The sequence below is a fragment of the Atta cephalotes genome, assembly GCF_000143395.1.
Source record: "Atta cephalotes unplaced genomic scaffold scaffold00031, whole genome shotgun sequence".
Lineage (NCBI taxonomy): Eukaryota > Metazoa > Arthropoda > Insecta > Hymenoptera > Formicidae > Atta > Atta cephalotes.
This window is the reverse complement of record NW_012130095.1, coordinates 935,167-948,479: the sequence shown is the minus strand read 5'-3', so window position 1 is coordinate 948,479 and position 13,313 is coordinate 935,167. Positions and strand designations below refer to the sequence as shown.

Sequence of the window (13,313 nt, the reverse complement as noted above, 5' to 3'; positions counted from 1 at the left end):
CGCGCGCGCACACACACACACACACACACACACACACACACACACACACACACACACACACACACACACACACACACACACACACACACAAACTAAAACAAATAACGAATTGGTAATAATGTTTTTTATGTGGAAACATTGTAGATAGTCGTGAAGGAAGAGATGCGACGGCAACATATGGCGGAACACGCGCGCAGATTAGAAGAGATGAGACGTGCCGATAGAAATAGAGACAACCGACGTCGACGCACTCCGAGAAAATAGAGATCAGCGTATATCATCAGCAACATTAAATGTATTCCTCCCTTTTCCTGATCCCTTTTTGTCTTGAATTTAATTTTCCTTTATTCCACTTTACTCAGTTTTTTAATTCACAATTTTGTTTCTTGTTATTGATCTATATTGTTTATTAGACACATTTTTTTTTTGGAATCGTCAGAAGAATATCTGAAACTTTATGTTTCGACATTTGTTCATATTTTGATCTATTTTCTTTTTCTGCATTTCCTTTTATGTTGTCATCTCTGTCTTTTATGTTGTCTCTTTAATCTTTGATCTCTCTTTTTATTTAAATTTCAGATATTTAATGCATGATTATTAAATATCCTTTCAACTCCTTGTTCCCTTTCCTCGAATATCAGAATTAAACCATACTTCTTACAGGTCAACATTTATTTATCCCACAGAGAGCCAATAACTGTAGATGTGATAGTGGTTCTGTATTTGCGTCAACCATTCATGGCAGATAATACCAATTCACTCTCATGTTGAAATGCAGCATCCACGGAATAACTTTACAACGTGGGAACCTCTTTGAAGAAAATAGATGAGACACATTATTGAATGTGGAATAGACTTGACATTCATGAGAATATCGTTTATTTCTTCGCTCTTTTTTCGTTTTCCTTTTTTACGAATCGAACTCTAACACAAATACGATCGAATGGAAGAATGAAATCGTATATATAGTTTGGATGGAAAACACTGTCGCCCAAAACGCAGAAAAGCATTTCTATGAAGACATTGTTGGACATTGATGGATAAAAGACTTTGTCTCTGCGTTAAATATTTTTCAAGGTCTGCTTTGGTTGCGTCGAGCTCAACAATTGCCAACCATTCGACTTTGATAGCGACTACATCAGGAAGCGTCGCGTCAGTGTTAACCATTAATATAGACTAGGGCAGGGTGAAGACATGTCTGTAAATATAACCCATATTTCGTGTGGGATGTGACATGTAAAATTATTAATAAATCCTAAAAATGATGAAAACACGCTTTTGTGTAAGCGTATACATAGGTACATTTATCGTTTTCTTTTTATAATACACTTATTGGAGAATTTGTTACTCACTTATGACGAAAAATTGAGAACAATGATGAGTAAATACATTTATGCTTAAAATAAATAATTGCCTATGTTATTGTCGTTATTTAATTTGCTGTACAATCATAGAACTGCATTTAATAAATTAGTAGTGAAATATCGCGCAAAATAGAATACAATCGTTTAAATTTATTGCAAATGCGCATATAAACTCATTTGATTGTTTTATTTGTATCAGTAATAATATTATCAACGCTAACATTGTAGGTAGTTTAGTTTACAAAATCTGAGTACAGAATATGTGCATATTTGACTGTTCACATGTCACGATTATGATTATGCTTGTTATTTATTTGGTAGACAGAAAAAGAAGAGACATAAAATTTTTCAATTGTCAAGTTAGTTCTTAATTTGTACATTTTTATTACTTATGTATTTAATTTATAATTTAAAAAACATGGATGACACATGCGTTTCACAATTAGAATTGAATTGTATTTTTATGTCATTATGCACGCGTTTAATATTTTCCATTTTATTAAAAATTCCTTTTTCAATGCCAATAATAAATAAATGAATAAACAATAAATAATTTGACCAGAATCGATTTCATGTGACACATTGAAGATTCAAACTGAAACGTATCACGATTGCATGCCACATAACGCTTTTGCGAAGTGAAGCATTTTGAAAGTAAAGGAAAAAATAAAACAAGATGCTTATGCAAATTTTCGCAGATATCTAAAACATACATCGTTTAATATGCATTATGTATGTTAGACGCTTATCCGAGAAAATACTTTTCGAAGAATGTCAGATAATAACTATATCGACATCCACTCTTCGAAAACTGTAAACCTTTTTCGCGTTAATAAAATAAACTATTTATTATTTATGACGATACTTGCAACGATGTATCTCAACAATAACGACGAAGATGCGCTATTATTTGCTTATTATTATCATATGGATTTTTTCTCCTTTATCTTTTTAACGCGGGTTTACACAATATCGACTATCGCTCATTCTCATTACGATTTGTTTCACTCATATTACATTCATCATACAAGCATTGTTCTCATCATTAGTTTTATTTAATCAACCTTCACAACACTATAAATCTTGCGCACGAACCAAAAACAGGCAAAGAAACCAATAGAACCTGAAAGAAAATGAATTTTATTTTTTAAACGTCAATGGTAACTATGGCATTTAACAAAAATTTAAGCTAAACACATAACGAATACTCACCTGTCAAAAGGAAGAATAAGTAAACCATAATAAACGTATATCCAAAATACAGGAACGTAGAGGTGGCACCTTCAATTTCTAACTTAGTAACGAAGAAATGTATACAATAGATTAACAAATAGACAGCAGTAAAGCCAGATGTAAGAAAGCTACGCCACCACCAGTGATAATCCTACAAAGAAATTATTGATATAACGATGTTTAATGTATATATATATACATACACAAAAAAAATACACAAGCATGATTTTCTGTAAAGTCTATATTTACCTCAGCACAAAGATGGAAATAACAGAGCAGAATTGTCGTTTCGGAACACGTAATGACGAGTATAAGAAAAACCAAGAAGAGAAATCCGAACATGTAATATACTTGGCTTGACCTAGTAAAAATGACTCGTAAGAATATTTATTAATAAGAATTTATTAATATGCAATACTTACCAAAGAGAATTAAGTATGAAGAATAATTGAATAAATATGCAACCGAATGGCAAGACACCACCCATGATGACTCCAGGTATTGGTTGTGTGTAAAAATTCTGCTCTGGTATTTGCCGAGGAATTTGATTTGTTCGTACCGGGTGCTCCAAAGCCTGGCGTTATCTCAATTATTTATAAATACATACTATACTAAAATAATATTAATTTATAATTACCCTTTTTTTGAAACCAAAGTAAGCACCAATAAATGTTAACGGTACGGATACTCCAAACCATAGTGCCAGAAGCGCGATTAAAGTGCTGAAAGGTACTGCGGCCGAACTTCCATTTATCCAAAATATCAAATTCATTATGAAGAATAAACTGAATACAATTCTGTAAAAAATGAAATAAATTTTTATATCGTACATTTACATCAAACACAAATGACATTCGTAAAAATTAATTTATTTTTAAAGGAACAGATTCTAAGAAAATAATGAGTCTTACCCGGGACTAAGCATAGATGTGAGTAACACGTTGGACTTCCATTTCTCTCCTCCGAAACTTTTGTATATTCGAGCGGCCACATATCCCGCAGTGGTTCCCAGACAAACGTATAACACCATTGCACAAGTCATTAATGCACCTCTATTAGCAGGCGAAAGGAAACCCAGACAAGCGAATGCTGTAGCATTGATTAAAATTTAAAATGACATTTATAACTTATCATTTAAAATAAAAAAAAATATTTAATATATATAATTTTTAATGTTTAGATTCAATTAATCTTGAATAAGTATTAATTTCAAATTTAATCTAATAAATTTGATGAGAAAATGTAAAGAGAAGAAAAGGAAGAGATAGGAAAAGAGGGAGGGGGAGAGAGAGAGAGAAAGAGAGTTTACCTAGTGTAACCAGTGTCATGAAGAACACTTGAATACCAGATCCTAGCAAAACTGAAAGCAACATCCCTTTACGTGGAGGGCGGAACACATCGCCGTGTACTAATTTCCATCCAAATTCCTCTTGTGCATCTTCTCCTGATTCTATCTGGAAGTAGGCCTGCGTTATCGCAACACAGACAAACGGATATCATAATTTTGTAAAAGTGAAGAAAACATTTGGTTACCTTCACCTTTTCATGAAATATATTGTTTTACAAAAGCCTAATTTTGCGCTTATGAATTAATTTTTCAATTAATCATTCAAAGCATTTTTTTAAGTAAAAGGTTAGTATTTAACCCTAACTATACACACTCAGTGCAATTTGCTAAATTGAGATTTTTTTGTGTTCCTAAACTTTTCTTTTTCTTTGAACCTATATATTAGGTGTGGAAAAAAGTTCGTGGCGTTTTTCCCGTTAGACATGGCATTAAAAAAACGACACGAATTTTTTCCCACACCTAATATTTCGAAGCTCCTTAATTCCACTTTTACATTATGGGCTTGTTTCTTAATTAATTCTTCATTGATTAAAAAAAATTAATTGAAATATGTTTATTTTTACAGAAGTTACAGTAACAAATGGGATCCCAAGGAATATATCAAGGATAGAAAAAGTGTGTATAGCTAAGGTTAAGTTAAATACATTACTTTAAATACGAAGCGCCACTACGGTTTGAATGTTAAGATGTTGAACTATTATATATATTCATATAAATGAATTAATTTCAGAAATGATAATTGCATGTCGATATGATTGTCAAACTTTCAATCAATCGCAATCAATCTGAAATATTAATAATCCCAAATCAAATTTCCCAAATTTAAAAAACTATAATAAACTTATTGCCTCGGCCGAACCCGGATTTCCTGCATTCCGTGCGAGCGTCCTAAACCTTTAGACTACTGAAACTAAGATTAAGTTAGATTTTTTAGTTTCCAAGACATTAATTAACAGGAATTTCTTAATATCTTCTTAAAATTTTATTAAATTTTATCTTGAAATTTTGTATAGACGAAGTTTCTAATAAAAATGAAAGCCATTTTGGCATCGCTGTAATTGAATAAAAAAAATATAAATGGCTATTTTTATTATGTGATTCAGTTGTTAAAATATCGTGAAATTATCGGAGATAATAACAATTCATACATTTGTCAGTTATACATTCATTTTAAAAGAAAATAGATATAGCAAATGTAGATAATATAGACTGTGTTTCAAAATTCATTGCTAGTACTGAAAATCTATAGTTTACATTATGTGCACTAGAGATTTTCAACTGACAATTAATTAAATTTGGATGGAACACAGCCACAGAAAAAGAATGACATGCTATTAAATTGTAACAACTGAATAAAGTATATAGGTACCTGGTTATATCGTGCGATGTCTTTGTGCAGAGTACGAAGCATTATCATAGCTACCATTCCAGAGAGGAATAGAACAATTATCAACGAGTTAAGAATACTGAACCACTGAATATTCGAATGTGGCATCGATTCTAAAATGTAATCCCACCTAGATGACCATTTAATCGTGTTATTTTTCTGGAATAATAAGTATGATAATAAATACAATAAATGATTAAATTTTATTAATTATCGTTAAAACTATTTTATTATTATACTCATGAAGATATATTTATCACAAATTTATGGAAAATATAAGGGAGGAAAGAAAAATATTCATGGAAAGTCTGAAAGTCAAGGAAAGATTTTGGGAGGAATAGAGAGATAGAAGAGAAAATAATAGAAAGAGAAAATAAGGTGAAGAAGTGGATAGAAAAGGCTTAAAGAGAGATGGGAGGAATAGTAAAGAGATAAAAGAGATAAAAGATAAGTTAGATGAGATGGAGAGGAGGATAGGATATGGTTATATATCAGGAGAGGCAGAGGAAGAGGAGTGTATATAATAAGGGAGGGAATATCTACAGTAGGACTGCGAATGCATGTAGTGGAAGGTAGTTAGAAGCATGGATAAGTTAAGTGGGAGAAAGGAAGAGAGGAGCAGTACGGAAATTGGTAGCGGATAAAGAACGAGAGAAAAGAAAATGCAATATTGCTATTAAAGGGATTAATTGGAAAGGAAATAAAGATATAGAAAAAGGCAAGGAATGGGCTCAGAAATTTATAAAGGAGAAAATAGATGTAGAGGTAATCAGCTGGAGGATGAGCGGACCAGTAGTGATCATTAAAGTGGATAATGAGAAAATAAAAAGGGAGGTGATGAAAAACAAGAATAAATTAAGGGGAGGGAAAATCTTTTTCGAAAATGATTTAATTTTGATGAAAGAAAAACGATTTAAATAAAATGGATTTGAATAAATAAATGGGTGAAAGCACAAGAAAACAAAGGGGAGGATATAAAAATAGAATATAAAAATAGAATATGGAAGAGTGAAAATAAGGGGGATTTGGAAAACTTGGACGGAAATAGAAAGAGAGAGAGGAGGAAGAGAAAAAAAAAGAAAATAATAGGAAATATGGGGATAGAGAGAGGAAAGAAAGGGATAAGTCTAGGGAAGCGGTAAGGAGGAACAAAATTTAAGTTAAATCAAGAAGGAAGTGTGGAAAAGGGAAAAGTGGAAGGAGAAGAGTTAAGGAAGATACACGAGAAAAAGGGAATTCGAAAGCAAATAAAAGGGGAGGAAATATTTTGCAGGTGTAAATAATAAGGATAAAGATTTTTGGAACTATGTAGGCCAGTTTGATTTCGTAAGCTTATGTGAAATATGGCTGCAAGAAAATGAGTGGAAAAAAATTGAGGAGAGGTTACCTAATTCACATAAATGGGAATGTATTTATGCACATAGAGAAAAGAAAAGAGGCAGGACTATAGGGGGATTTATAGTAGGCGTAAAGAAAAACTGGGCACAGGAATCAAACTTGATATATAAAAATAAAGAAGGAATGGTAATATCGATTATAAGGAAAAGAAGGTTGTAATAATATCAGTATATAACAGGGGGAGCTGGAAAAATTTAGAAGAAAAGTTAGAAAGCATTCTAGGGGACATGGAAAATGAAGAAATAATAGTAATAAGTGGGGATTTTAATGTAAGAATAGGTGAACTAGATAATGTTGAGTGAGAAGAAGAAGAAATAGAAATGAGAAGACAAAGTGACAGGAAACAGAAGTTGGAATAGAAAAAGAGTTGGTAGATTGGGCACAGAGAAAAAGATGGTACATTTTAAATGGAAGGAGATTGGGAAGGGGAATATATTTATGTAGGTATTTATAGAGGTAGTATGGTTATTGATGTGATTGCAAATGAAGATATAAGAGAAAACGTAAGGGAATTTATAATAGAATGGACTCGGATCATATGCCGCTGCTTAGCATGGAAGAAGAGGAGAGGCAGAAGTCAAAGGAAGAGGAAAAAAAGCAAGGAATAAAGGAGATAATTGTATGGAATGAATAGATCATAATAGAATATCAAGAAAAAAACAAAAATCTTAGCTAGCTAAAAAGGAGTAACAATAGAGGAAAAATGCCAGAGAATCAAGGAAATTGTGCATAGAGTGATAATCAAGAGGAAGGTAAAAATCAAAAGATTTGAACTAGGACACAAGGATATTGGTGGGAGAAGTTGTAGGGAAGAAAGGGGAAATACAGAGAATATAGGAGATGGAGACTAGGAAAAATAGGAGAGAATACATGAAAGAAAAAAAAATTTAAGGAGCTGAAGAAGAAGAGAGAAGAGGAAACAGAATTGAGATGTTTGAAGAAGGATGTAAATTTATAAACAGATGGAAATTTATAAACAAAAAAGAAACAAGAGGATATGGAGAAATAATAATTGAGACAGATGAATGGAGGCAACATTTTATGAATTTTCTAAGTAATACTGAGGTGGATGCAGGAAAAGGAGGAAAAGAGATAAGAGATAGAGAAGGACAGGAAGTTGAAAGGAGTTGAAAGAAGAAAAAATTAAGGGGGCATTAAAGAAGAACAAGAATGGGTATAAATAGAATCCCGATGGAAACGTGGAAATATGCGGAAGATATGTTATGAAAGGACATAATAGAATTATTGGGACAAGTTTGGAGACAAGGAAAGATGCCTGAAGATTGGAGGCAAAGTATTATTGTGTTATTATATAAGAGAGAAGTCACAAAATTAGTAGGAAATTAGAATAGAGGGATATCATTGTGTACAAATGTTTGTATCGGAGATCCTAAAAATTAAATTTGGAAGAAGAGATAAGGAAGAAAAACATAATTCCGGAGATGCAAACAGGATTCAGAAAAGGTAGGACGATGGATAACATATTTATACTGAATCTGATTTAAAAGAGCAAGCAGACAGAAGGTAGGGAGAGAAAAGTATATGCTCTCTTTGCGGATCTGAAGGCAGCTTTCGATAGAGTAAATAGAGATGTACTCTGGGAATTACTAGGGAGATATAGAATCAAGGAGCAACTGATAAGGAGATTGGAATATATCTATGAGGACAGAGATTATGGTCAGAACAAGCAGAAGTTTGACAGAGAAGTTCCAGACAAGAAAAGGAGTTAGGCAGGCTGTGTCCTGAGTCCACTCCTGTTTAATTTGTATATTGCGGACCTTGATAGAGAGTTAAAAATAAAAAAAATTAGAAATATAGGAGTTGCGGTAGATAGTATAAGGATATGGAACTTAGCGTATGCAAACGCAAAATGTAGTGCTGTTAGTGAAAAATAAGGTTACATTGTTAGACATGATGAATAAGGAGATTTTTAAAAAGTAAGAAACTAGAACTGTGCGCTGAAAACAAAGATAGTAGTATTTAATAAGCATGAGAAGAAAAAGAAGGAAATGGGAGAGTAAAGAGATTCAGGAAATATTTTAAGTATTTAAGTTTCACTTTTAATAGAAAAGATGATTATGAAGATCATATAATAGAATTGAGCAGGAAAGGGAGAGCGGTAGCCAAAAAAGTATAGAGTTTAGGGGAAAGACTGTACAAAAACGATGTATAAGGAGATGGATACTGTTTAACTTTTTTTTTACTTAATACAAAATGTTATGGAGTATGGAGTAGAGATCTGAGGATAGGGAAAGAAAGAGGAAATCTGAAGAAAATTATGTTAGATTATGTGAGATGGATATTCAACATAGAGTTTTGTACTCCGAGTTAATGGGGATTAGCTATGGATAAATTAAGAATAGGTTGGGGAATAAGAGCCATGAGATACCATAAGAGGAGATTAAAAAAAGGAGGGAGGCTTATTGAAAAGAAGAGGATAAATTCGGTTATTGAAAAGAAAAAGAAGAGAATAAATGGAAGGACATATATGGAAAAAAAAGAGAAAAGTTTTACATTAGGAATGGATAGGATATAGTATAAATGCTAAGAAATTATGGGACGATGGAAATGAAGGGAAAAATTAGAGAAGGAAATAATTAGAAGAAAAAGAGATGACAAAGACAGTGGAAAGATAGTAGAATGGAGGACTGCAAGATACAATGAAAAGTACAAAGAGTTTGATATGGGGAATAGATGTCTCAATTATTTAAGGAAGGAAAACCTATGTAGGTTGGAAGTGGGCGAAGGTGTGTGAAGTTTAGTTAGACTTAGATGTGGGAATATGGAGGAAGGAAACAAATTGGTTAGGTAAGGAATACAGGGAATATTTTACGGAATAGGAATAGATTGGAATAGTATGGAACACTATAAGGAGGAATGTCCAAAAATATACAATTGATTTAGGGAGCTACAAAAAGGAAGAAATATGGAAGAAATTTTGAAGCAAAGAATTAGATTTAGTTAAATGTAAAGTTTTAGGTAAATTAGAGAGACAAAAAAGAGATCAGGAAAAAAAAACGGAGGAAAAGACAATTAACGAGGTAAAGGTCGAGAAGTAATATATTTAGGCAACAAGGTTGCGTCTAGAAGTGTATGAGACACAGTTAGAAATGCTGATATAATATTAGGAATTTATGTATAGTACATATTTATGTTGTAGCTATAAGTCGTACTATTGTATATTGTATATTTATGTAATATAGTATATGCTATGGTCAGGCTATATATGTGATATGTAGATAATAAATATTATAAGATAGAGGAACATACACTGTGATATTCAGAGCTGAGATAGAATAAAATAAAGTAACATCATAAATAGAAAACAAGAATAAATAAGAATAAGAAATGAAAATAAGAAATTAAGAAATTTTTTTTAGAGTTAGGTACTAGTGTGAGAATGAGTGTGGATAAGGAATTTATGTAAATCAAGTCCCCTTCTTGGCTATGTAAATATTGAAGTATAATAAATTCTATTATATTCTACTTACCACAAATTTAACAGAATATGTATATATTACTTGAAACGTCTGTGCAGATTGCTGCTCATTGGATGGTATCTCTAATGGTATTTGACTTTCACAATCAATTTGGCCAGTATGCTTAATACTGCGAGGTACTACTTTTACAGCTATTAAAATCACATTTGTACAATTATTATTTAATATTATTCATAATTTATTAATTTGAGATATTAAACACTAGCAGAGATTTCTTAGTACTTACATATGATACGACCACCGTTTTCCTTAAAGGATGATCCCCATTCCTCTGAACCACCACTGTGATAAGTTATAGTAAGATTCACGTGATTAAATAAATAATAAATTTTTGATTTGTTGTACGGACCCTAGGAATATAAAGAGAGAGATTGTTAGATAAATTAAATTTTATATTTTCATAATTTTGAAAATTCATCCTCACATGTATAGTACAAGTATCTTGCTGAGATCTGGATTCTTTTGAATAACAGCCCATGGGGAAGCCAGTGCTACAATATTGTCGTTCATCTTCTAACTGATAACACCACGTTACTGGCATATTGTCTGATAAAAGCAGAATACATTAACAGAATTATTAACAAGTTGAAATTATTTTAAGTATTGAAAAGTTGTGTGATTGCAAAATTCGAAACTTTTCAAGTAAATTATTTAAACAATAATTTTTTCATAAAAGTTTAACTAGTTCATCAATTATAACAGAAATAGCAAACTAAATACAATTATATAATTAAATCAATTAATTATTGTCATTAGAACACAAATATATTTTTATATTTTATGTGATATAATTTGAAAATTTACTCCAAAATTATACTAATACATTCTTGTTCTTATAAACTCTTTACGTATTAAAATATATTTGCGCTGACAGCATATTTAGATCATATTTGCTTATTATAAAATCATCACTTAGATTTTTCAGATTTTTAATCCTCCACAGATGGAGTGTGACATACCTCTGCAAGATAAATTTCTATAACTTCTTAAAAAGTACCGTGCACATTTTGCCGATTTCACATGCAACTCGAGTGTATTGTTACCAATCATATTAAATTAGTATATTTATGATGAGGTATAGCATGAGGTAAAACATACCCACATATGATCTATGTTGATTTTCCATCTGGATTATGGAGGATTAAATTATCGAATTATTCATTTTTTCTTCATTCAATTTTTGATACAAAATTATGTAAATACAAAATTATAAAATTAAACTTACAATATTGAAATTATAACATTCTATTATGATATATTACTAATAAAATATTCAAAAATTATTGTAATAAAAAATATTTAAAAAGAAATTTTATAATACTTTTCATTATTTTTAATTAATTGATTGATATATTTAATACTCTACCAACTATCCAATGGTGTTGATAATTGACTGCTATTGCTTCCCTTAATAACTTTAACTTTTTCTCTGAATTTTCATCACCTGGTGTGTACAATTTTGTGCAAACAGTAGCACACTTGACATCTTTTAAGAAGTCCAGCTATAAGTGAAACATTAATTTTAATTTTTCTTGTTTTTTAGATTTAAGTTGTTAAAGAATATTAGACTTGGAATTTTGCTTGCACTTACCTTATAAGGAGAGGGACGAATGCGTTCTCCAAAAACAACCTGTCCCAAGTTCTCAACTGGGGACTGTCCGTCCTCTACCGTGCAAAAGTCAAAACTAGATTATAGAAATAGAATTTAAAAAAATATTATCAAAGTTATATAAATATTGCATTACAATAAATAAAGTAATATACAGTACATAAAAAAATATAATAAACAATTTGAATATAATATTACTTACTGACTATATTCATAAGGTATGACATATTTCTCAGTGTTTAAACGATTCACATATAATTTGATATCCGACTAAAACAGAGTTTCATTATCAATATAACTAACAATATTATAGTTTATCAAGATTTAAAAATATTGTATCAAATTATGTAATATTCTGCTCGATAATATAATAATATAAAATATATGGCGATAAGATATACAGATCATGTATGTGTGAAGGAAAAATAATAACTAATCATATATATATATATATATATATTGTGTGTGTGTGTGTGTGTATGTGTGTGTGTGTGTGTGTGTGTGTGTGTGCGCGCACGTGTATATATCATGTAATTTCTATATAATTTATTATAACATTAAAATTCATATAAAATTATATAAAAATATTGTATAAAGAATAGTACACAATAGTAAAGAATGATAAAATGTTCATATCATACACATACAAATAGATGTAACAACATACTTATATACACAATTATAAATAAATCGGAATTTTGAATTCCGAGAGAAATATACAGTTCTCAAAAAAATATATATAATATAACTGATGTGAGGCATATATGAGCGTGAATTTATGACATAATCGACATCCCGTCGATCATAACCGATCGACCAATCAACTGATTGAACTGATCGTCTTTACAATTTCTCACGCTATATACCTTGCAGGTTGGTGTAGTCTCGCCGACCTTACAATAATTCACAGGGGCCAGACCAGGCAAGTAGAACGCCACAACGCCGTGGAACGCGCACAGCGTGTAGAAAATCGCCGTCGTCGTTCTCATCGCCGTTGCCGTCACAATCACCGGGTCTCTTTATAAATGTTTGTCGTACTGCTCGTGTTTCTTCCGTAAAACGTATTGTCCTACATGAAAGCACTCGATCGCATCATATGCACGTTTTCGCGGGTTTCTTTTTATCTCTTGCTGCGTGGAATACCGCGAAACGTTGTCGCGAGTCAAACTCGTATCACATCTCGAGGGCTGCCATGACACGTCATGATGTGTACGACTATGCGCGGCCGCGAGGACGAGTACTTATCGGAATATCTTGGTGACTATTGGTGACTAATAATCCGTCCCTCTCCGCGTTTCTTGCCCTGTCGTATGAGGCATGGTGGAAGGATAACATGAAGTTTGTTCGCGTCGCATGCTCCAACATGCTTCAACTTTCTCCAACCGTAGCTCACTCAATGCACTCATTAAGGCTTAAACACAATAGGCACAGGCAATAGGCACAGGCAATAGGGAATAACGAGCCGTCCAATCAG

General features: G+C 31.8%; 2 protein-coding genes across 2 annotated transcripts in view; one reads left to right on the top strand and one right to left on the bottom strand.

Moving 5' to 3' along the window:
- The window catches only part of LOC105620932 (apoptotic chromatin condensation inducer in the nucleus), a 3,900-nt gene extending 3,636 nt beyond the window's left edge, over window positions 1–264 (top strand). The window contains exon 8 of the mRNA XM_012202409.1: window positions 145–264. Coding sequence (XP_012057799.1) covers window positions 145–264 — 120 coding nt within the window. The remainder of the gene's footprint in view (window positions 1–144) is intronic.
- Window positions 265–2,419: 2,155 nt separating this feature from the next.
- On the bottom strand, window positions 2,420–12,828 carry LOC105620931 (transmembrane 9 superfamily member 2). Its single transcript, XM_012202408.1, has 15 exons — window positions 12,706–12,828; window positions 12,042–12,109; window positions 11,822–11,915; window positions 11,597–11,732; window positions 10,655–10,776; window positions 10,457–10,580; window positions 10,222–10,361; window positions 5,315–5,491; window positions 3,907–4,063; window positions 3,509–3,686; window positions 3,235–3,394; window positions 3,020–3,171; window positions 2,847–2,958; window positions 2,577–2,748; window positions 2,420–2,487 (listed from the first exon to the last, which is right to left on the bottom strand). Exons 1-15 carry the CDS (start codon window positions 12,826–12,828, stop codon window positions 2,420–2,422), a joined length of 1,983 nt encoding a protein of 660 aa, XP_012057798.1.
- Between the last annotated feature and the right edge of the window lie 485 nt (window positions 12,829–13,313).